The sequence below is a fragment of the Neofelis nebulosa genome, chromosome 7, assembly GCF_028018385.1.
Source record: "Neofelis nebulosa isolate mNeoNeb1 chromosome 7, mNeoNeb1.pri, whole genome shotgun sequence".
In the NCBI taxonomy this organism is placed as follows: domain Eukaryota; kingdom Metazoa; phylum Chordata; class Mammalia; order Carnivora; family Felidae; genus Neofelis; species Neofelis nebulosa.
Genome location: NC_080788.1, coordinates 49600604 through 49624264, shown reverse-complemented (window position 1 = coordinate 49624264; position 23661 = coordinate 49600604). Strand labels below are relative to the sequence as shown.

General features: G+C 34.0%; 1 protein-coding gene across 5 annotated transcripts in view; it reads right to left on the bottom strand.

Annotated features, from left to right (window-relative positions):
* Positions 1 to 831: 831 nt before the first annotated feature.
* Positions 832 to 23661, bottom strand: part of PYGO1 (pygopus family PHD finger 1) — a 31345-nt gene continuing 8515 nt past the window's right edge. For 2 of the 5 annotated variants that reach the window (XM_058737655.1, XM_058737654.1), the window contains one exon: positions 9089 to 9174. Coding sequence is in view for 2 of the 5 variants with exons in the window: in XM_058737653.1 (XP_058593636.1) it covers positions 6900 to 8024; positions 9089 to 9174 (1211 nt within the window). In the remaining 3 variants the exon portion in view is untranslated. Of the gene's footprint in view, positions 8025 to 9088; positions 9175 to 23661 lie in introns of those variants that run through there. The other 3 variants (XM_058737653.1, XM_058737652.1, XM_058737656.1) reach the window with 3 other exon arrangements.

The window sequence follows — 23661 nt, the reverse complement described above, 5'->3', positions numbered from 1 at the left end:
AAGTCAAGCACTTAAAAAAACAGTTGTTTTTCTCTTTGAAAACTAGCTTTATTTAAAAGAATCTGAAGCATAACACTATAGGAACAAACTTACAATACATACTGTTCAAGAAAGCCTGCCATACATAATTTTTACCAATAGTAGGTCTAAATACTGATAAATAACATTCTTTATACAATGCACAAATGACATTTAGTATGAACCCTGAAAAGAATGGCCAACAATAACATGGACTGTTTTGAAAGTGGAACTTCTACTAGTCTTACTAATTATCTGCAGAATAAAAAAACTAAAATGTGGAAGATAAACTCCTCTTAAATTCTAGCATGGTGCTTAAGGAAGAAAGAAAGGGATCAAAAGCAAGAAATTAAAAGAATCAAAAGAAAAAGATAAATTGGCTTACCACTATTAATAGTAATTATTAAAAATAATTCAGAATTGAGAATTTTTGGTTTAATACTTGGAAGCCCTTAGACAAACTATCCATTATCTACTATATTCAATCAGTTACCAAGCCAATTTTGCTTCTCTGAAAACTGTAACCTGTACAAAACCATATAAAGAAAATAAACAATTTGGGGGTAACCTAGTCATTTCATACTTGAAAATTTTCCACAAAGCAATTCCTGAATTAATTAATACTAATTCTTCTTAAAAACTCTATGATTTAAATAGAAGCAGACCCATTTCTAAGAGATTGTATTTGAAGGTACCAGGAAAAAATAAATTTCTAACATGTAATTCTAAATTTTTAACCCTCAAAATAGACCCATGAAAACATTAGGGATTCAAATAAAATATAATGGAATTATGCCACAGTATGGTATATGGTATTTTTTTAAATATTAAGAACTGAATCAGATTTATTGCTATGTCAATCCTATCAATAATTGACAACCAAGTGTACAAAATACACCACACAACAACCAAGCCAAAAATGATGCTGTATAGAGATACCATTAACATAACACAGGTAAACATTTATCTTATAATATACATCACTAATACAGCAAAGCCTTACTCAGGATAGTTTGAATTGATAAAAGTCTAAAAATTTGAATATTTAAAAAGATATGCAGTTTAAGCACTCATGAGCATTCTTTTTCTTTTTCTTTCAAGTATATAATTTCAAAAATACAAATTTGCACTGGCCAAGCATTATCAATTACAATTCTTCTGTGTACTTGTTTTAATGGCAAAAGAATGCTTTTGTATTCTCAAACAAATGCTTTATAAAGCTATGCAGTATTCTTAAATGCTTTATAAAGCTTCACATTTTTCTAAGATTAAACATTTTTCCTTAAAACCTTATGACTTTTATTAACAAATCTTATCATCAGATAGTACAAAGTAAACACCATTCAAGTCTTTGTATCAATGGTTACAAATTCTAAGTAAATTAGAGGAGTTTTATGGCATTATAATAGTTTCTTAAAAAATGAAGATTAGCATTTTTACTTATTTTGGTTATGAAGAAGTGAATGATATCTTTTGTTGGAAGATATCAGACTAGGTTCAAAGTCTAGAATGTAATTTTAATGATATGGGCTAAAAAAAAAAAGTCCTAATATGTACCACCAATTAAGATAATAATTCCTTAATAAGTTATAACTGTAAGAGGAAAAACAAAATTTTCAGAAGTATTTATTGTATTACGAGTGTTATGAATTGCTAACACCAAATTTTACTGCTCTCTCCCATTTCAAAACATCAGGCCATCTACTAATCCACAAATATTGATGTTTCACATACTTCATAGAGTAGCTTAAACATACCAGCGTAAGAAATAATTAGTATTACATAGTAATTTCCTTTGCCATAGGAATAAATGTTGGACAAAGTCTGGAAACATTTTATTTTCCAATTTGAATTACAGTAATTTTGCCACAGACCACAGCACTAGTGCATGTGTTACTTCAGACATGCTCTAAGAACAAAACAAAAAATTACTGCAAAAATACATGTCACCAATGTGGAACACACTCAGATTTGTATAAAAGTACTGAACTAATATCCCAAAAAGAGGTATATGTAAACAGTACATAAGGAAGAAATAGTTTTAATATGAAACAGTCATTTAAGTCACATACATCATGATAAGAAGCAGGACTTTCTTTTATAAAAGATATTTTAACTAACAAGCAACATCATCTATATCATCTACAGAACAAGTACAGGTATTTAGAATAAGTTTTAATATAATTGCAAGTAATGTATTTTGACAAACTGACAAAGATGAAGCTTATCTCGGGTTTTCATTAAAAATTTTCAATGAAATACAGGCAGCCTCTGACGTATTCATGTCTGGCTTATTGACAGCCATTTTTCATTTCCCCTAGACCATATGTCTTAGGAGATGTTAATGCCAGCCTTAGCCTCCTTACTCCAGGAGTACCTCTAGACTTCCACTACTGTACCAAAAGTTGGAAAAATGCAGATGTGACTTCTATACTGCTCTACTGGATAAAGAGAATACAGAAAAGGGGGAAGTTACTAAAATGTGGAAATGAGAAGAAACCTCTGAGTTCAAAAGTTGAGGAAACTATGAAAATATCCCAAAACCTAAAGGAAATTGGGAAGTACTCTCAAGACAGCATCCATCAATTTGATAAAAATACTGCTTCCTACAGTACTTGAAATGTGGTCATATGGTCTGAAATCTTAGATATTAGATAAAACTTCATTCTGAATAAGCAGTCTTAAAAAAAATGTTTAATCCCACTTTCTTCACTATCTTCATTTGCATCTCGGTGGAAAACACTTTTTCCTTAAAATCTAGCCAGCCATAACCACAGAAAGAAATGGGAATTTTGATTGGAGGAAAAATATGGAATTTTGGAGCACAGGGCATCCAGTAAGGGAAGAGGCAAGCTGACTTACATAGCATTCCACCGGAGGGTTTAGGATGTAAGAGGGCAACTAGGAAACACTAACACCAAGAAACTAAACTTACCTGAATCACATCAGGAAAAAGGAAGACCTCTGTTTCTTTCTACCTCCTACACTGATTGGTTCCCTAAAGAAAACTGAGTGTTCAGCATGATACTATCGCTTAACTACATTATGGTTTAAATAAGCCTTTATGAGCTTTCCTAACAATCTAATCATCTTATATAATGTTCCAAACCACTATTTACAAATGAACTTTGGGAGCCTGGATGCTCTTAACTGAACTTTTTAATTAAAAAAAATCTAAAATAGCACAAATGTTCATGCATATGAAACCTCTATACACTATAAAAAAGAAACTCAAAAATTCTTTAGAGCTCCCTTAGAAAAAACCATTACTTACATTTTTTTTTTTTTTTACTATTAAATACAATTACTATAGTATGGACAATAAGTACTAGCACTCTTAATATGTTCAAGACAAACAAGTTTGAAAGAATACTAGATGAAGACTCCTGATACTTATTTGGATGATTAAAGTTAGCAGAATTCATGGTGACCCACACTATTGAGGTTTTTTTCCCTACCAGTAGGCAGAGATGGGAGTCTAAAAAAAAAATAAAATAAAAAAATTGGATTTTTTTATACTGTTACTCTAAGAAGAATAAGCACTATTACAAGAAAAATCTTGCTTTATGTACATAATCTAATTTGGATTAACAAGAATCATAATAGCAGTACTCTAAAAGTATTTCACACCAAAGGAAAAAAACACTGATCACAAATCTAATTCTAAGCACTCTATCTGAAGAATAAATTTTCTTTTACAAGCTAAGCTGTTTCAGCATTAGTGAGTCCAGTAGCATCTAGAAGCAGTGAAATGAATAAAAAGTGAGTTCTGAGAAAGGAACTGATGCATTAAAACTATCATGACTAGCTGTCGTGAGAGAGCCTAGTTGCTGAGGGTCAGTCAGGTTAAACTAGACAAAACTTGAGAATGTAAGAGAAACTATGATTTCCTGTTCAATTGTGTGGGTGTGTATGTGGGTGTGTATCTGTGTGCATGCAAGATGAGGCCTTTCAGTGAAAGAAAAGGATTACATAAAAAAATGTGCAATGCTACTGGAAGGCTATTCGACCTATGTACATTTCTTTCTATCAATGAATATTTAAAAATGTTTAGGGAAGCTAATTACTTGTCCTAACAAAGCCATAACAATTTGTTTAATAGCCTTATTTGGGTCAAATTGGACAAATTGGTTCCTGGCCATTCTTATAGTTCATCATTTTTCCTATCAAAAACTGTCTAGATAATTTTTGACTTAGTGTCATATGGAGACAAATGAACTAGTAAAGAAAAGTACTTCAAAGACATGAAAACATTCATGAACTATGATTTTATAGTTTTTCAGTGACTCACTGTCAGTCAACCATGAGTTTTCTTTTGAATATTTACAGATTCTTATTTAAATAAGGTGCTCTGAAGACCTAAATACTTGAATAAAAATTCAACTGTAAGTTTTTAAAAACAACTACTTGGAAATGGAAAAGAATCTCAATATGAATCAAGTATCTTTATACTAGCTTGGGAGAGGTTACTTCACTTTCACCCAACTACTGAAAGTGTAAGCAACAGATGGCTTAAGAAACCACAAAATCAATTTTAACAATAAGTACAACGCAAGTACTACCATGAAAAATGTTAACTCCTGAGGACACTGTAAGGTTCTACTCAATATCTAACTGTATTATCATAAAAAATCATGACCTGATGCTAGGAATAAGCATTTAGCATGCAGTGCATCATTTCTTAAAAATCAGCACTTACTAGGATTTCAAGAACATGACTAGATCCTTAAACATTTAAAAAATTGTGTATCTCTAATAAAAACTATAATGTAAGCAAAATGGGATTTTCAAGTATGCTACTGAACACATCAAATGTCAGAGTCAGCCAAAAATACTGCATTTAACCTGCTTCAACTGGTAAAGATGTCACACAGAGGAGTACCTAGTATTAGAATTTATATCATTTCATTTTCTAAAACTGTAAAGATATATATTTTACAACTGTATTGAAAATATTTTGTACTCACCTCTAACTAGTCACAGGTAAATGGAGAAAACCTTCTACTACTTTGTACCATATGAAATTGCTGTTTTTGTAGGTCAAAATTAAAACACTGTGTTTAAAAAAATAAGTTTTATTCAATCAAAATATGTATGAGTATTAATAACTTTCTAGTAAGATATTAAATATTTCATTTTAAAAAAATTTGTCATTTTTTCAGATATATAAATTGTTCAGATCCTCCAATTACTACTTCTTAATTGGAGAACATGTTGTTTCTTAAAAAAAAAAGCTTCAAATGATGAAAACGAAGGTAGTTCATTGGATAAAGGTCTGGTGACTACAATGGACATGACGACATTGAATATCCCAATTGAATTAACTTTGCTTTCGTGGCTTGTGACATGTGAGGTCAAGTGCTGTCATGTAAAAGTGTGGGCTCATGTTTATTAACCAAAGGACCTTTCTTGATCAAAATTTTCATGCATAATTTTACTTCCTCAGCAATATGCTGCTGCTGTCGTTTCACCAGGGTTTAAGCAATAGTAATTATTCTTTTGCAGATCACCATATGGCCTTCAGAACATTTTTGGTCACAACGATGATGGTGCAAGTTTGGGAGCTTCAAAAATATCCAAATATTGTATAAATTGCTATCAATTGTCATATATAGTATCTTTTTTTTTTTTTTGGTCACAGTTCATGATCCACTCTAAAAATATGTTTCTGCTTTTTTGAATCTTAATGAGTACACCTCCAACTGTCTTCATTCTTGATCATCTCCCAGGAGGATGTTCTTGGATTCATCTTTTCACTTTTCCCAGTCACAGAAGCTCCTGTCTGCTTCAAGGCCTTGAATTGTTGTTTGTGAGTTAGCTCTCACCCTGGCTCTTAATTGGTCTTTAAGATGGATTCTGATCTCCCCTGAGGCTCATTTTTGAATCCAGATTCCCCAGAACAAGATTTTTCAAACCACCACTGAGTGGTGTTCTTTCCCCAGCGGAGCCTTGTAGGCCCAACTTGATATTTACACCTATCTCATTTGCAGTATTGTCCTGGCTTGAAATCATATTAAAAGAAGTATCCATAATTCTTCTGAGGATACTATATTATTTATTTGTCTGGAAAACAATAAGAAAAAACTCAATAATCAAAGGAAATTGAAGAGTGAAGGGCATAACACTGTTACAATTCTAAATAGCACAACTAGAAACATACTTCACTTCAACTCTACTAATTGCAGTCAATTTTCAACTGATCTAGTATTAGCAATTTCATGTGGTACAATCCACAAGTCAATCAACAAATACTTACTGAGCATCTACTATATGCTAACATCTGTCTCCTATCTGTACAAACAGATATCTTGGAAAGACTGACTTGAAAATAGGAAAGTCATTAATTTCAAGGACCCTAGTGGGGAGAAATCTGGTGTCATACTCTATTATTTTTTAAAACATCCATTAAAATGTATGCTTTCTTCCATGTTACAGCTACATATGCTTTTTTGAAAACATATGTCAAATAGATCCTTGAAAAATTTTTGAACTGTTTAATGTAATATTGCCAAAGTTCAGCTCTGCAATGTACATTTTTCAATGATTCTAACTTTTAAAAGTCAAAACTTGCCTACATTTGCTATATATTATTTTGAAGCTTCAAGAGGCTTTTATGTTTATGATTAACAACAACAACGACAACTAACATTTATTTGTATAGTACTTTCTAAAGCACCCCCATATACATTATTCTCATTTAAGATAGCAAACAAAGACAATACAAAATTTGCACTGGTAATGAAGTAGAATATTAACAAAAACTGAAAGGTAAATAATCTTTTTGTATGTGCATTTAAAAAAATAATGTAAAACATTAAAATCCTGTGTCACTGAGCCTCTGAAATACACAGGAAAAAAATCACTTTAACTAATGCCTGTGATTAAGCATCACTGCCCACTGCAGGCGGACCAAAAGTTTCTCGAGTACGCATTAACTGGACATCTTTGTCAGCCATACAGGTATCACAGCCCCATACTGCTGATGCTTCTGCAGTTAGGAGGCCATAAGCTGTTTCAGTCATTCCAGTGCAGATCCGATGAAACCATTTCTGACAAGAGGCTTCACATAAGATGGCATCCTGATCATCATTCACTTCATTTGTACAAATTCCACAAGGATACACTGGGTCAGAAGAAGAATGGCCATGACGGCTTGGGTGGAGAGAGGATTTATTGCTTTTTTCAGTGGTGCACGCATCTGGGGCACCTCTAGGTTGTCGCGGCTTATTCTGCGTCCCATTTGCATGGCTGTTATTTGTAGCTTCTGTGGTACTGGAACGGCTATTCTCTTGATTTACTGCACTGTTTCGATTAACATTTTTTAATTCAATATTACTCTGATTCACTGTGTCATCCATATTTAAGTGAGGTGGATGAGCAGAGGAATTTTGATTAGTGTTTTTGGTTGCTCCTTGGCTAAAGTCTTGTTTTTGGGGTGGTGCTTTTGCTTGACCAAAAGTGTTTGGGGGAGGAATAAAAGAATGATTAGATTCTAATGGAGAAGTAAAATTTGAATTATTTCCAGGGACAAAGTTAGATGCCAAGTCAGGGTTAGATACTTGGTTAGTATTCTGTGGAGGAATCTGATTGAAGTTTTCAGCAGGATTTTGTCTAAAATGTTGATTAGGCATGTTAACATTCTGACTTAGTGCATTATTATAAGATGGATTTCCAAAGCTTGAATTATCATGTGGCCCAAAGTTAAAAGCATGAGGTCGATTAAAACCCATGCCCAAAGGATTCTGAGGAAATGGGTGTGGCTGATTCCTGAGTGAGTAAGGACCACAGTATGGGGAAGACATTCTTGGAGGAACGTGAGGTGGCATTCTGAATGTGCTATAGCCTCCAAAGCCAGGATAACCAGGGCCAAGATATGGATTTGATGAAGGTAGTGGTTTATAGGAAATAGTATTATAGTTGTCATCAAATGGATTAGCAGCCACTAGATGGTCAGAGTTTGGATTCGGTGGTGGAGCATACTCAGACAATGGAGGAAAAGAAGGCCCCTGAAATGAGAATGTAGAGTAAAATACATGTTTTGAGCAAAGAAGTCATTAAAATTGTTATCTTAACATGTAAGAACCTAGTTTTAATCAAATTTTTCTTGCTATGTCTTATGAAAATTTAATTCATCTGACTTTTCAATTCCAAATAAGTTTTATATTTACTTATATTTAATGATTAAAATGTATAGATTTCTTCCATTTAGGAAAGAAAATAAGGCATGCTTTTCTGAGCTCAAATTCATTGTTACTTCAAATTTCAAAGGTATTTATTAACCTTCAAAAGAAGCTTAATTACATAATTTGCATTTAATATGCTTAACTTTAGTTCTAGAATTTTTCACTTAAAATTCTAACTAAAAGTACCTGTTACACCCCCCAAAAAACCATAAAATTAAGTAACAATAAACAGGCTCTAAGTTTTTTTACTGGCTTAACTTCAGGGAGTAGCTATTAAAGTATTCCCCAAGCACTATGCTCTCGGCCTCAGAATGGAAAAATAAACTTCCAGTTTTAGTCACACTGTAATTTTAAGAGGTGGTGGCCAAAATGGAAAAAAATAATCCTTACACACAAAATACTTACTTGCAGTCTTTAGAATAAAAAGAGTGCTTCAAATTTACAGAAGATAAAGCCACAAAAGCCTGTTTTGATAACTATTTATTCAACCACATGTTGTACACAAAAGATGCCTCCCCCATGACTGCTCAATGATATGTACATACTAGTAAATTATTATAACAGCTAAATATTGCTTCAGGCTAAACCTATGTTCATATATTTTAAATCTTTTCCTAAAACTACAGGCATCTGTTCTGTTTAAGTTAGTTTTAAGAATAAACATTTTAATTTGTCTGCCTACACTTCCCTCTTGCAATATCCACTCTAGGCCTATAGGCCAACAATAGCCACTAGTTACAGAATTAAAAAAAAAAAAATCACTGCAAAATTCACTATTAGGTTACAAATGAGGAGGGGAAAAAAATCCATGACCAAATTTAAATTTACCTCATTAGCCTGATCGTATCAGTGAACAAAAATGGTTATCAAAGAAAATGTCAATTTACCTGTGTATTTGTCTTGCGTTTTTTCTTATCTGGGCTTCCTAGTTGTACACCTGGTCCTCCTAACCCATCCAGTCCACTATCACCACCTAAAAGCAAATAAAATCCAGATAACATTTCCACTTGTAACTGAAATCATTTTATATCTCTCACAGCAATATCTATCATAATTACCTGTTAATATGAGTTCTGTTTTTGTTAGATAAAAGCAATACTAAGTTTTTAAAAAATATCTTTGCTTTTCAAAAAGTCTTCCCCATAATTTCAGTCAGAAACAGTCATTCATCTCTACTCCCATGGTATTTTTTTTACTACTCTTTCATTGAGAAAGAAAGTCTCCATGCCACCCTTGAATCTTTAGTCATCTGGTTTCCTATCCCTGAAAGCAGCCACTAGTTTCTGCTGTATCTTTCAAAAGACAATCTAGATAAAATTCCAACATAGTACCTTTTGTGGGGTGTACACACACGATGGCAGACGCTCTATACACAATGCCACTGTACATTTTCTTTCTACTTGGAAATCATTCCATATCATTACATACTGAACAGCTCCATCCCCTAATAACTCAGTAGTATTTCATAGTATGATTATAATCTAATTCATTGAACTACCCCTCCCCATTGATGGATATTTAGGTTGCTCCAAACCTTTGCTGTCTGCAATGAAAATCCATGTATAAATGTCTTAAAATACATGTACAAATCATTCTTAGAACTGGAATTAAGGCATTAAAGGAATGTGGCCTTTTAATTCTTAAAGGTATTGCTGAAGTACAATGCACATGAGTATTATTTTCTCAACAGTGTATGATCAAGCAAAAGCAAAAGCAAAAGCTTGACTGAATTCAAGAAGTTAAAGTTTATCAACAGATTTTTTTTCCATTAGAAAAACATTTTTTATTATGGAGGATTCTGGGTCATTTAAAAAGTAGACAGAAGAATAAAGTTATGTACATACATATATAGATACACATTTGTAATAGGTTAATAAATAAGTTCAGTGAGGTGACAGACAATTAGAGGAGACCTGCTCACATATGTGGATTCTGAGAAAGGGGTATTTAAACGGGGACCTAAAGGAGGAAAACAAATCTCTGAGTAAAGAGCCTAAGGAAGAGCCTCTAGGCAGAGAACAGCATGTGTCAAGATTCTTAAGTAGAAAGAAGCTTGATGTGTTTGGAAAATTTAAAAAGTGGCCAGCGTGTTAAAGGGACTCTGGAGAGTGCCACTAGAAAAGGTTAGAGACAGGCAGGGTCCCGATCATTTTAGAGCAGAGTAGACTGTGTCCCACTAAAATTCTTATTTTGAAGCCCTAATGCACAGTATGATGATGTTTAGACATAGGGCCGTTGGAAGGTAATGAAGGTTACATCCAGTCATGAGGATCAGGCCTTTATGATGGGATTACTGGCCTTAGGAGAAAGAAGAGTGTGCTTGCAGACCCCCTATGAAGTACAAATACAGGAAAGACCTTGTAAGGATATGGGCAAGACGGTGGGCATCTGCAAATGAGAAAGAGAGCACTCATCAGGAAGTGAACTGGCTAGCACCTTGATCTTGGACTTCCCAGCTGCCAAACTGTGAGAAAATTAATTTATGTTGTTTAAGCCACCCAGTCTATGATTTTTGTTCTTGTAGACCATGCAGACTAAGACACAGAGCCTTGTAGCTTATGCTAAGGAACCTGAATTTTATCTGAAGAACAGTGGATGATCATTTAAAGGTTCTGAGTAGGAAAGTGATATGATTTAAGTTTTAAAAATATTATACTAGCAATTGTGTTCAGAATGAATTAGAGATGGGACAGGGGAAAAAGCAGGGAAACCACTATTTTACAATAATAGTTCAGGAAAAGAAATGGTACTTAGCAATAAAGAGAAATCAGTATGTTGGACATAGTCCAACCACCTAAACAAAATGCAAAGCAGATTTCTGTAAGAGCTATTTAGAGAAGTTTAAATACTGTGAAGGTGGAAAACTGACAAACAACAAAATTCAGTAAGGATTCTGGATGTTAAATTAATATTTAATATTAAAAAGCTTTCTTATGTACAAACTAAAACCAGTCAAAAGATACAGCAGAAGAAATGCTTCATTTATAGGAACAAAACTAAACTAAAATGGGTAGCAATAAATTCTAAAAATGTACAAGATCAGTATGAATAAAAACTTTCAAAAGTCCTACACTGAGAGACATAGAGGAAGATTTCTAAAAAGTGGGTAGAGTATTCCCTATTCTGGCTAGCCACCTGGAACAAAATAACATTTTTTTTTAACCTCACTTATTATCCCAAACAGCCCTGTTGTGCCCTCCTCAGAGACATCAGCACCAGGTATTTGAGTCTTAGGCCCACAGGGTCCACATTCCAGGTCCAGAGGCATTAACTAGCCTAAGCAGTACTCCCATTCTCAGATATCTGAGTTTAACCTCCACAGGACCTCTCCTGTGAATTTATATATTCTAATAATTTCAACTTCTTTCCTTTGTCCCACAGCCTTAGGAATGGTAGCTGTTTCCCATAGTTGATATCTCTGTGAAAACTTTAGTAGCCTATTTTTGCCACTTCAGTTTAATGTCTATTAACAATACCTTTTTACTAAATTCTTTCTGTTAAAAACAACTGATATGGCCTGGCTAGACTCTGACTGATACATACACATCTCAAGTCCCACCAGCCAGAAACTGTCATTACTACTAAGTTAACATTATTCCAGACATCTAGCTTATTATCTACCTATCTACTTTTCCTTCCGTGTATATAGAGCAATAGTAATACCTTTAGAAAGATAGGATACTATTTTTTAAATAAAAGCATTAAATTTTAAATTAATTAGAATTTAACAAAGGAAAAAAGAAGTGAAACTAAAGAGTACATTAAATGTTTCATTACTATAAGAGAAGTTAAAAAAATTTTTTTTAATGTTTATTTACTTTTGGGGGGGTGGGGCGAGCATGCACAAGTAGTGGAGGGACAGAGAAAGAGGAAGACAGAGGATCCCAAGCAGGCTCCATGCTGACAGCCCAAAGTGGGGTTCAAACCCATGAACCCCAAGGTCATGGCCTGAGCTGAAGTGAGATGCTTAACCAATTGAGCCACACAGGCGCTCACACAGTAAGTTTTTTTTTTTTTTTTTTAATGTTTATTTTATTTTTGAGACAGAGAGAGAGGGAGGGATCCCTGGGAGCAAAGAGAGAGAGGAGAAACAGAAACTGAAGTAGGCTCCAGGTTATGAGCTGTCTGCATAGAGCCTGATGTAGGGCTTGAACTCATGAACCATGAGATCAAAACCTGAGCCTACGTTGAACAAATGCTTAACCAATTGAGCCACCAAGGTGTCCCTGCAATTCACCTTTAATCTGTTGAATTATCATCCTGTCTTTGAGCTCTCATTTTTTTCATTTTTTGTTTTTATTAAGGTCTAGCACTTGAAGTACATGTATTTCCTTCTGTCTTTTAGGTTATAGGTCTTCATCTTCTACATGCTATTTCTTTTTTTTTGTTGTTAGTTCATTAGTTTGCTATAGTATGTTTGCACAGTTATGCTTTTTTTTTTTTGTTTAGTTTTACGCTTATTATTTTGAGAGAGAGAGAGAGAAAGAGAGAAAGCACACACGCGCATATGTAAGTGGGGGACAGGCAGAGAGAGAATCCTAGGCAGATTCTGCACTGTTGGTGTAGGAGCTCAGTGCAGGGCTCAAACTCATGAACTGTGAGATAATGACCTGCGCTGAAATTGGACGCTTAACCGACTGAGCCACCCAGGTGCCTCTGCTTTTATTTTTATCTTACAACCCTGCCTAGATCTTTTACCTGCTCTGATTTAACATAGGTGACTTTCTGACTTTCTTCTATTGCTTATATGCTATATCTATTGAGATAATCATGTGATTTTTTTCCCTTTAAATTATTTTAGTGTTCAACTCAAGAATGACATTCCTGAAATAAAGCTACCTTACTCACTTTTATATGTTATCATTTTTATATGACTGAACATACTAATATCTTTTTAGAATGCTTGCCTATATTAGTAAGATTAACCTGTTGTGTTTCCTTGGAACATCCAGTTTCTTAATTCTGACTTTTTGTTAAGTGTACATCTACCTAGTTGGGGGGTAGAGTAACCCATTCACATGGGATGGTTTCCCTGTGTTCTCTGATTCAGTGTATTCCTGGAGACTTGTACCAGAGATTAGTCCTTTTTTAAAAAAAAAAACAAACAAAAAACAAAAAACAAAAAACTTTTTGTTTTACTCATTTTTTCCTTACTGAAAAGAATGAGAAGATAAGAGTACTCATTGAATTTGCTTCTCCCCAGACTTGGGGTTATTAGTAAGAATTCTCAAAATTCTGTAAATCATCAGTAGCTTCCAAGGGCAGACAGTGCATTCTGGGCTGTTTCTACTTTTTGGTTACTAAGAATAATGCTGCTGAATATTTATGTACAAGTGTTTTTTTTTTTTTTTATATATGAACATGTTTTCAATTATCTGGGGTATATAGCTAGTAATTGAATCACTGGGCTATATGGTATCTCCAAGTCTAATGTTTTGAGAACTGCCCAACTGTTTTCCATAGTGGCTGCAATATTATATATTCCCAGGTAAGTCTGAGGGTTCCAATTTCTTCACATCCTCCCCAACACTTATTTCCTGTTGTTTCTTTAAGTACTGTCATTCTAGTGAGCATAAACTAGTATCTCATTGTGGTTTTAATTTGCATTTTCATAATTACTAATGAAGTTGAGCATCTTTTCATGTATTTATTGATCATTTATATATATATATCTTTTCTTTAAAAAAATTTTTTTTTACATTTATTTATTTTTGAGAGACAGACACAGAGCATGAGCAGGGGAGGAGCAGAGAGAGAGGGGGACACAGAAATCTGAAGCACGTTCAAGGCTCCGAGCTGTCAGCACACAGCCCGACGCGGGGCTTGAACTCACAAATTGCAAGATCATGACTTAGGAAGAAGTCGGACGCTTAACCGACTGAGCCATCCAGGCACCCCTATATATCTTTTCTTTGAAGAAATGACTAGTCTAGTCATTTGTCTATTTTTTAGTTAGGTTATTTATGTTTTTTGTTGTTAAGTTGTAAGAATTTTTTATGTAGTCTGGATACTAGACTCTTATCAGTTATAAGATTTATAAAAATATTTTCTTCCAATCTGTGGGTTGTCTTTTCACTTTGATAGTGTCCTTTGACACACATATGTTTTTAATTTGACGAACTCTAATTTATTTATTTTTCTTTTGATTGTTTAGATAAAACTAGATTTATATACTTCTAAGGTACTAGTTTGCCTCCCTAAAATCTTATACACATACTGTCTTACTCAGCAGAACACAAAAGACAAAAATGAAAACTTGTGGTTCAAACTAAAGGAACTCCTATTTTTAAATTCTTTGATGTGGCAGTGATCCCATTTCATTAGATGGTATGTAAAGAACTAATAGTGAGATCCAGTCTACCCCTCAAAGTCATTGATTCAAAATCTGATGGTTCAGGAATGACTGAATCTATTACTAATTTATAACTTATTCAGTAACCTATATAAAATGAACTGATGATTACATTATTAACAAACTGTATTCACTTTTCTTTAACAGTATATACTGACATGCTGAGCAGGGAAATGTGTTGTTCTCAAATCTGAATACCTAGACATTTTGATGAGTTTGGTAGGGGAAAAGAATTAGCAATGATTTTAGAGGCCAAATAATAAAGTGGTTATATAAATAAACAAAGGTTCCAAACATCAAAGTCCTATACCTCCTAATAGCTGTCATGGTTATTTCATTATAACAAAAATATAAATAGAAAAATGTAATTCCTAAAAATAAAAACAATTACTAATAAATTAATCTCTAATCTCCAATCTAGAATATATAAATTAGCACTCACAGCATTAATACTAAATGATTATAATTTTAAAATTAAAATGCTGTAATTTAAAGATGGGAAAAATGTACTCTTAATGGTATCTACCATCTTTGTTCACTTTCCAAAAATTTAGTAATAACTGCTTATGTTCACTGTAAAGAAAGGCTCTGACATTGGCAGTCATTTAAATAAACTTACTATTTTCAATTAATCTGTGAGTAAAATGAACTAAAATTCTTTTTAGAAACTGACTTTTTCTAACATTTCCCTCCATAAAGCAAATCTTCAAGTTCCCATTGGTGTCTGTTGCTCCATTTATTATTCATCTAAAGAGTTAACTACATAACACTTTCAATGGTTCTGACTCTTGGCATTACCCAGGTCCTTCTTGCTGCTACCTGTAATACTGATGGTTCTTCTCTAGGAGTAATCATTATGTTAGATCAGATTCATAGTCATCAGGGCTAATTAGAATACAAGCTACCAAGAACTTCCATGATTCTCTTTAAAAATAAAGTGAAAGGTTAGAATCCAGGTTACGGGAAAGTGGTGGTTATTAAGCTAGTCACTTACGTTACCCTGAGAACTTTTGGTACCACAACTTTTCTCTAGATGCTCTACATATTTGCTGCTGCTAATTCTGCAAGGTAAACCATGACTATTCAGTCAGGAGCTGAGAACTGTGGGGTAGAGAACCAAGAAAATGGGAACTGCCAAAGCATATTATTAACACCAGCTACTGTGATACTTTTAATTTGTTAATACCTGAATTTCTTTATCTCATCTCTTAACTCCTACCTGCCCAGTAAACTCTGAATGCACAAGGGGAATAGACTGTGGGAGGATGATGATGAAAATAGAACAAGAAGCCTCTCTTATTTTAAGAAAGCTAAGGAATTTTCTCTCTAGATATTACATTATGCCACTTAATCTCAATTAAGCAGAATAATTCTCTTACCTCTTTGTACCCTTTAACCTTTTTTTTTTAGAGCTGGAAGTTGAAGTTATATGTCCTTTCATAGTCTTACAGGAGAGTCTAATCTGTTAAACAAGGAACTTTTTTCCCCATCTAAAGATTTTACAAATTAAAGATTTTTTTTATATGAAATCCATTTGTAACTGGAGATAAGCAATATGCCTCATAAAGAGTTCAAAGTAATGGTCATAAAAATGCTCACTGGACTGGAGAGAAGAGTGGAAGAACTCAGTGAGGGCTTCAACAGAGACAGAAAATACAAAAAAAAAAAAATCAGAGTCGAAGACTACAAAAACTAGAGGGAATCAACAGTAGAGGATGCAGAAGAATGGATCAGTAATCTAGAAGACAGGTTAATGGAAAGCACCTAAGATGAATAGCAAAAAGAAAAAAACAAACAAACAAAAAATGAAGATAGGTTAAAGGATCTCTTGGGCAACATCAAGTGAACAAACATTTGCATTATAGGGGTCCCCAAAGGAGAAGAGAGAGAAAAAGGGCAGAAAGCTTATTTGAAGAAATAAGAGTTGAAAACTTCCCTAAACTGGGGAAGGAAACAGGCATCCAGGTTCAGGAATCATACAGAATGCTTAACAAGATAAACCCAAGGAGATCCACACAATGACATATAATAATTAAAATGTCAAAGGTTAAAGATAGAGAATTTTAAAAGCAGCAGTAGAAGTGAAAATGGTTACACACAAAGGAAATACCACAAGCTATCAGCTGATTTTTCAGCAGAAATTTTGCATGCTAGAAGAGAGTGGCATGATATATTCAAAGTACTGAAAGGAAAAAAACCTACAACCAAGAATACTCTAGCCAGCAAGACTATCATTCAGAATTGAAGGAGAGACAAACAAAAGTTAAAGGAGTTGATCACCACTAAACTAGCCTTCTAAAAGATGTTAAAGTAGTAAAATCAATAGTATCTTAATTAGTTAAGAGGACTCACAGAATAAAAAGATGTAAAATATAAAAACATATATGTAAAATGGGGAGGGGGGAATAAAATTGAAGTTCTTTTATAAAATGTGTTTGTAATCAAGGCGTCTGGGTGGCTCGGTTGGTTGGGCGTCTGACTTCGGCTCAGGTCCTGATCTCATGGTCCATGAGTTCGAGCCCCGCGTCGGGCTCTGTGCTAACAGCTCGGAGCCTGGAGCCTGTCTCGGATTCTGTGTGTATGTCTCTCTCTCTGACCCTCACCCGTTCATGCTCTGTCTCTCTCTGTCTCAAAAATAAATAAACGTTAAAAAAAAAAAAATTTTTTTTAAATTTAAAAAATGTGTTTGTATTTAACTGACCATGAAATTATTATAGACTACTATATTCTTAGGATGTTATTTACGGACCTCATGGTAACCACAAACCAAAAACCTATAATAGATAAACAAAAAATAAAGAGAAAGAAAGCCAAGTATGACACTGAAGAAAGTCCTCATCACAAGGAAAGAGCAAGAGAAAAAGGAATAAAAAAAACTACAAAAACAACCAGAAAACAATTAACAAAATGGTAGTAAGTATATACTTACAAAACTGTATGTAAATGGTCTAAATACTCCAACAAAAAGACACAGGGTAATGGAGTGGATTTAAAAAACAAGACCCTTCTATATGCTGCCTACAAAAGACTCATTTCAGACCTAAAGATACATACAAATTGAAAGTGAAGGGATAGAAAATTAATATTCCAAGCAAATGAAAGCAAAACAAATAAACAAAAAACAGACTTTAAAACAAAGACTGTAACAAAGAACAAAGAGGGGCATTACATAATGACAAAGGACTAATGATAAATTGCATAATGATAAATGATAACTGCAAATATCTATGCACCCAATATTAGAGCACCTAAATAAGACAAATATTAAAAGGGATAAACTGACAGTAATATAATAATAGTAGGGGACTTTAATACCCCACTTGTATCAATGGATAGATCATCAAGGCAGAAAATTAATAAGGAAACAGTGTCTTTGAACAATACATTAGACCAGATGGACTTAAAGATATATACAAAACATTCCATCCAAAATAATAGAACACACATTCTTTTCAGGGTACAGGGAACATTCACAAGAATAGGTCACATATTAGGCCACAAAACAAGTCTCAATAAATTTAAGAAGACTGAAATCATATCAAATATCATTTTCAACGACAGTATGAAACTAGGTATCAATTACAAGGAAAAAACAACTGGAAAAAGCACAAACATGTGGCAGCTAAACAACATGCTACTAAACAACTAATGGGTCAATGAAGAAATCAAAGAGGAAATAAAAAATACATGGAGCCCAATGGAAATGAAAACATAATGATCCAAAATCCTGGGGACACAGCAAGAGCAGTTCTAAGAAAAGAAATTTATATGGATACAGGCGTACCTCAAGAAATAAGGAAAATCTCAAATAAACAATCTAACCTTATAACCAAAGAGACTAAAAAGAACAAACAAATCCCAAACTTAGTACAAGGAATGAAGTAATAAAGATCAGAATGGAAATAAAAATGAAATGGAGGCCAAAAGGAAAGATCAATGAAACCTAGAGCTGGCTCTGAAAACATAAAGCTTACAAAACTTTAGCTAGACTCATCAAAAACAAAACTAAAAAAAAAAACAAAAAAAACCCCAAAAACAAACATCCAAATAAACAAAATCAGAAATGAAAGAGGAGAAGTAACAACCAATACCACAGAAATATAAGGAATTATAAGAGACTACTACAAAAAATTATATGCCAACAAGCTGGACAACCTAGAAGAAATAGATGTTTCCAGAAACTTCCAATCTTCCAAAACTGAATCAAAAGAAACAGAAAATCTGAACACATACCAATTATTAACAATGAAATTGAATTGGTAATCAAAAAACTCCCAAAACACAAAGACCAGGACCAGATGAATTCACAGATGAATTCGACCACATACTTACAGAAGAGTTAACACCTATTCTCCTCACACTATTCCAAAAAATAGAAGAAGGATAGTTTCCAAATACATTCTAAAAATCCAGCATCATCCTGACACCAACACCAAACACACTACTAAAGAAACCAAGAAACAACTGCAGACCGATATCACCAATGAACACAGATGCAAAATATTAGTAAACTGCATTCAAATACATTAAAAGGATCACTTACCACCATCAACTGGGATTTGTTCTGGGGATGCAAAGATGGTTCAACATCTGCAAAGCAATCAACATGATACACCACACTAACAAAACGAAGGGTAAAAACCACATGATCATCTCAACAGATGCGGAAACAACATTTGACAAAATTCAACATTTGTTCATGATAAAAACCTTCAACAAAGTGGGTTTAGAGGGAACATACCTCAAAATAATAAAGACCACACATAACAAACCCAAAGCTAACATCATACTCAAAGGTGAAAAACAGAGCTTTTCCTCTAAGATCAGGAAAAAGACAGGGATGTCCATGCCCAGTGCTTTTATTCACCATTGTACTGAACGTCCCAGCCATAGCAGCCAGACAAGAAAAAGACATAAAAGGAATCCAAACTGGTAAGGAAGAAATTACAACATCACTATTTGCAGAAAACATGTGATACTATACATAGAAAACCTTGAAAGACTCCACCAAAAAACTATTAGAAGTAATAGATGAATTCAGTAAAGTTGCAGGATACAAAATTAACACTCAGAAATCAGTTGTGTTCCTATAAACTAGTAACAACTTAGCAGAAAGAGAAATGAAGAAAACAATTCCATTTATAATTATACCAAAAGGAGTAAAACACCAGGAGTAGATTTAATCAAGGAGGTGAAAGACCTTTACTCTGCAAACTATGAAAACACTGTTGAAAAAAATTGAAGATGACACAAACAATTGGAAAGATATTCCATGTTCATGGAATGAAGGCTTAACATTGTTACAATGTCCATACTGCCCAAAGCCATCAACAGATTCAATGCAATCCCTATCAAATGCCAATAGCATTTTTCAGAGAACTAGAATAATTCCAAAGTTTGTATGGAATCACAAAAGACCCCAAAGAGCTGAGCAATCTTGAATAAGAACAAAGCTGAAGGTATCATAATCCCAGATTTCAAGCTAAACCACAATAGCTGTAGTAATAAAAACAATATGGTACTGGCACCAAAATAGACACATAGATCAAAAGAACAAAATAGAAAGCCTAGAAATAAACCCATGCTAATATGGCCAATTAATCTACACAGGACATAAGAATACATAATGGCAAAACGATAGACTCTTCAATAAATAGGGCTGGGAAAACTGCACAGCTACATGAAAAATAATGAAATGGGACCACTTTCTCACACTATACACAAAAACAAACTTAAAATGGATTAAAGACCTAAATGTGAGACCTAAACCTACAAAACTCCTAAAAGAAAATAGGCAGCAATTTCTCTGCAGCCACAGCAACATTTTTCTAGATATGTCTCCTAAAGCAAGGGAAACAAAAGCGAGAATAAACTATTGGGACTTAACACACAAAAAAGCTTTTGCACAGTGCAGGAAACCATCAACAAAAGGAAAAGAAAACCTGCTGAATGGGAGAAGATATATATAATGATTTATCTCATAAGGGTTCAATATCTAAAATATATAGAACACTTATACAACTCAACACTATTAAACCAAATAACCCAATTAAAAAATGGGCAGAATACAAAAATGTTTTTTCAGAGGAGACATACAGACGGCCAACAGACCATGAAAAGATGCTCTACATCACTAATAATCAGAAAACTGCAAATCAAAACCACAATGAGGTATCACCTTACACTGGTCAGAATGGTTAATATCAAAGAGACAAGAAATAATAAGTGCCAGTGAGGACGTAGAGAAAAAAGAACTCTTGGGCCCTGCTAGTTTATGTGCAAATTGGTGCAGCCACTGTGGAAAACACTATGGAGGTTTCTCAAATATTTAAAAATAGAAATACCACAGGATCCAGTAATTCCATTACTGAGTATTTACTCAAAGAAAACAAACAACACTAATTCTAAAAGATATATGCACCCTTAGGTTTATTGCAGCATTATTTACCAAGATATGGAAGCAACTTAAGTGTCTAATGCTGGAGGAACGGATAAAGAAGATGGGATACAAACACACATGTGCACACACAGTGGAATATTACTCAGCAATAAAAAAGAATGAGAGCTTGCCATTTAGGACAGCACATATGGACCTAGACGGCTTTATGCTAAATGAAATAAGCCAGACAGAAAAAGGCAAATAAACACATTATTTCAATGGACCTAGAGGGCTTTATGCTAAGTGACATCAGCCTGACAGAAAAAGGCAAATACCACGTGATTTCATTTGTATGTGGAATTTAAGAAAACAAACAATAAAAGCAGAAACAGGCCCACAAATACAGTGAACTAGTGGTTGGCAGAGGGGAGGGGGATGGGGGGAAAGGAAAAGTGGATGAATGGGAGTGGGAGATACAGGCTTCTAGTTATGGAATGAATAAGGGGGATGAAGTTACAGCATAGGGAATACAAGAAAAAATATCGTAATAGCATTGTATGGTGACAGAAGGTAGCTACACTTGTGGTGAACACAGTATAATGTATACAGCTGTCAAATTACTATGCTGTACACCTGAAACTAATCTAACACTGTTGCCAACTATACTTCAAAAATGTTTTTTACGTATTTTATAATTTTTTCCTTCAAAAACAGATTTGTTTCAAGAGTAGTTCAAATAAGAATGCATTCTAATATATGTGTATATTGGTTTAAGTACATATACTATGCTGATTAAATGACACAAACCAAGTCTGTCCTTCCCAAAATTTACATGTTGAAATCCTAATCCCCACTTTGATGGTACTTGGTGGTGGGGCCTTTGGAAGGTGATTAGGTCATGAGGGCAGAACCTCTGCCCTCTAGGATGAATGGAATTAATGTCCTTATGAAATAGACCTGAAAGAGCTCCTTTGGTCCTTACATGTTATAACACAATGAGAAGACTGCCCAGGAAATAGGCCCTCACCAGATACAGAATCTGCTGGCACGTTGATCTTGGACTTTCTAGCCTCCAGAATTGTGCCAAATAAATTGCTATTGTTTATAAGCCACTCAGTCTATGGTATTCTGTTACAGCAGCTTGAACTAAGGCAGTGCTTAACACAATGCCTGGCACATGGGGACCCTCAAATACTAGTTTTCATTTTGCTTTCCTTTATTTTTTTAAGTTTATTTATTTTTGAGAGAGAGAGAGAGAGAGAGCAGGGGAGGGTCAGGGAAAAAAAGAGAGAGAGAATCCCAAGCAGGCTCCAGACCATCAACATGGAGCCTGATTAGGGGCTTGAACCCATGAACCATGAGATCATGATCTGAAGAGAAACTAAGAGTCAGACACTTAACCAACTGAGCCACCGAGGTGCCCCCATTTTGCTTTCCTTTAAACTAAACTATACCATAAGCTCACTTCAATTTCTACAGTATTTAACATCCTATCAAAATATCTAATATCCAGCATTATCAACACATTCAGTGGACAATATCAGTTTTTCATAACAGCAAAGAAGTCTGGGATGTAATGTCAGTTTATTCTATCATTTACTATGGATGTGAACATCTCAGCTAACAGCTTTACCTTCACCTGCAACATGTACTTCTGTAATACTAGTCTCTACCATGGAATGACAATATTAGGAATTAAGATGTGAAAATAGTATTATAAGACTTTCTCATGCATTTGGTGAAATAGCCTTATATGACTGGAATGAAAGTACCATTATACCCTTTGTGATGCCCAGATCCTAGATTAACCTGAGCATGTAATAAATATTAAATTCTGAAAACCCTCAATATCTGTGATTTAAGATTTTAAATATTTGTGGTTCTTGTACCAACTGTTCTCCCCAAACTAATGATCTTTTTATTGCTGAGGTGCATGAGTTCTAAAGTTGCTAACAAATGTAAAGCTTAGGAGGGTGGGTAAATGGCATTTGTGTACAAAGCTGACTCTACAATAATGCCGCTAATAATAAACTTATTTTATTAAGAAAGTGAACCAAATTTTTAAATTAAAAAAATCAGGAAAAATGGAGAACAAAAATGCAAATATTCATAAAAAATCATGTAATAAACAGTTTGTATATGTCCTTTTTGGCAAAATTATAAAATCTGAAGGGTTTCTGCTTTTTTAATTTTTCTTTTGGTTCAGTCTTCCCTGTAAAGGGAGAGAACCTTCATTTCTGTTGAGTTCATACCCACTCCCAATCAAAACAAGAAAAAATATGCTGTCAGTCTTTTACTTATTGATTAAATATACCTAAAAGTGAATGCTGATCACATTACTTATATTTTAGAATGTATATTTTAGAATGTATATTCTAGTTCTGATTTTAAAAGTAAACAGATAAAGTGAACCAGGCAAGGTTTAAAGTGCTTTATGTATATTAACACATTTAATCCTTTAAACAACTCTGTATTTAAATCCTTTAAATAACTCTGTAACCAGTGTTATCCTCATTTTACAGGAAACTGATGCACAGAGTTTAAATAACTTGCCAAGGACCTCACAGTTAGTAAACAGGAGAAATGGGATAAGAAACCCAGCAGTCAGAGACAAATGCTGTACTAATTCTCAACATTGCTATTAGCATGTCTATGGAGACTGGGAATAGGAAAGGAGACCCAAAATCACTCTTGACAATGCATTAGGGATATCTTGAAGGTAAAGATGA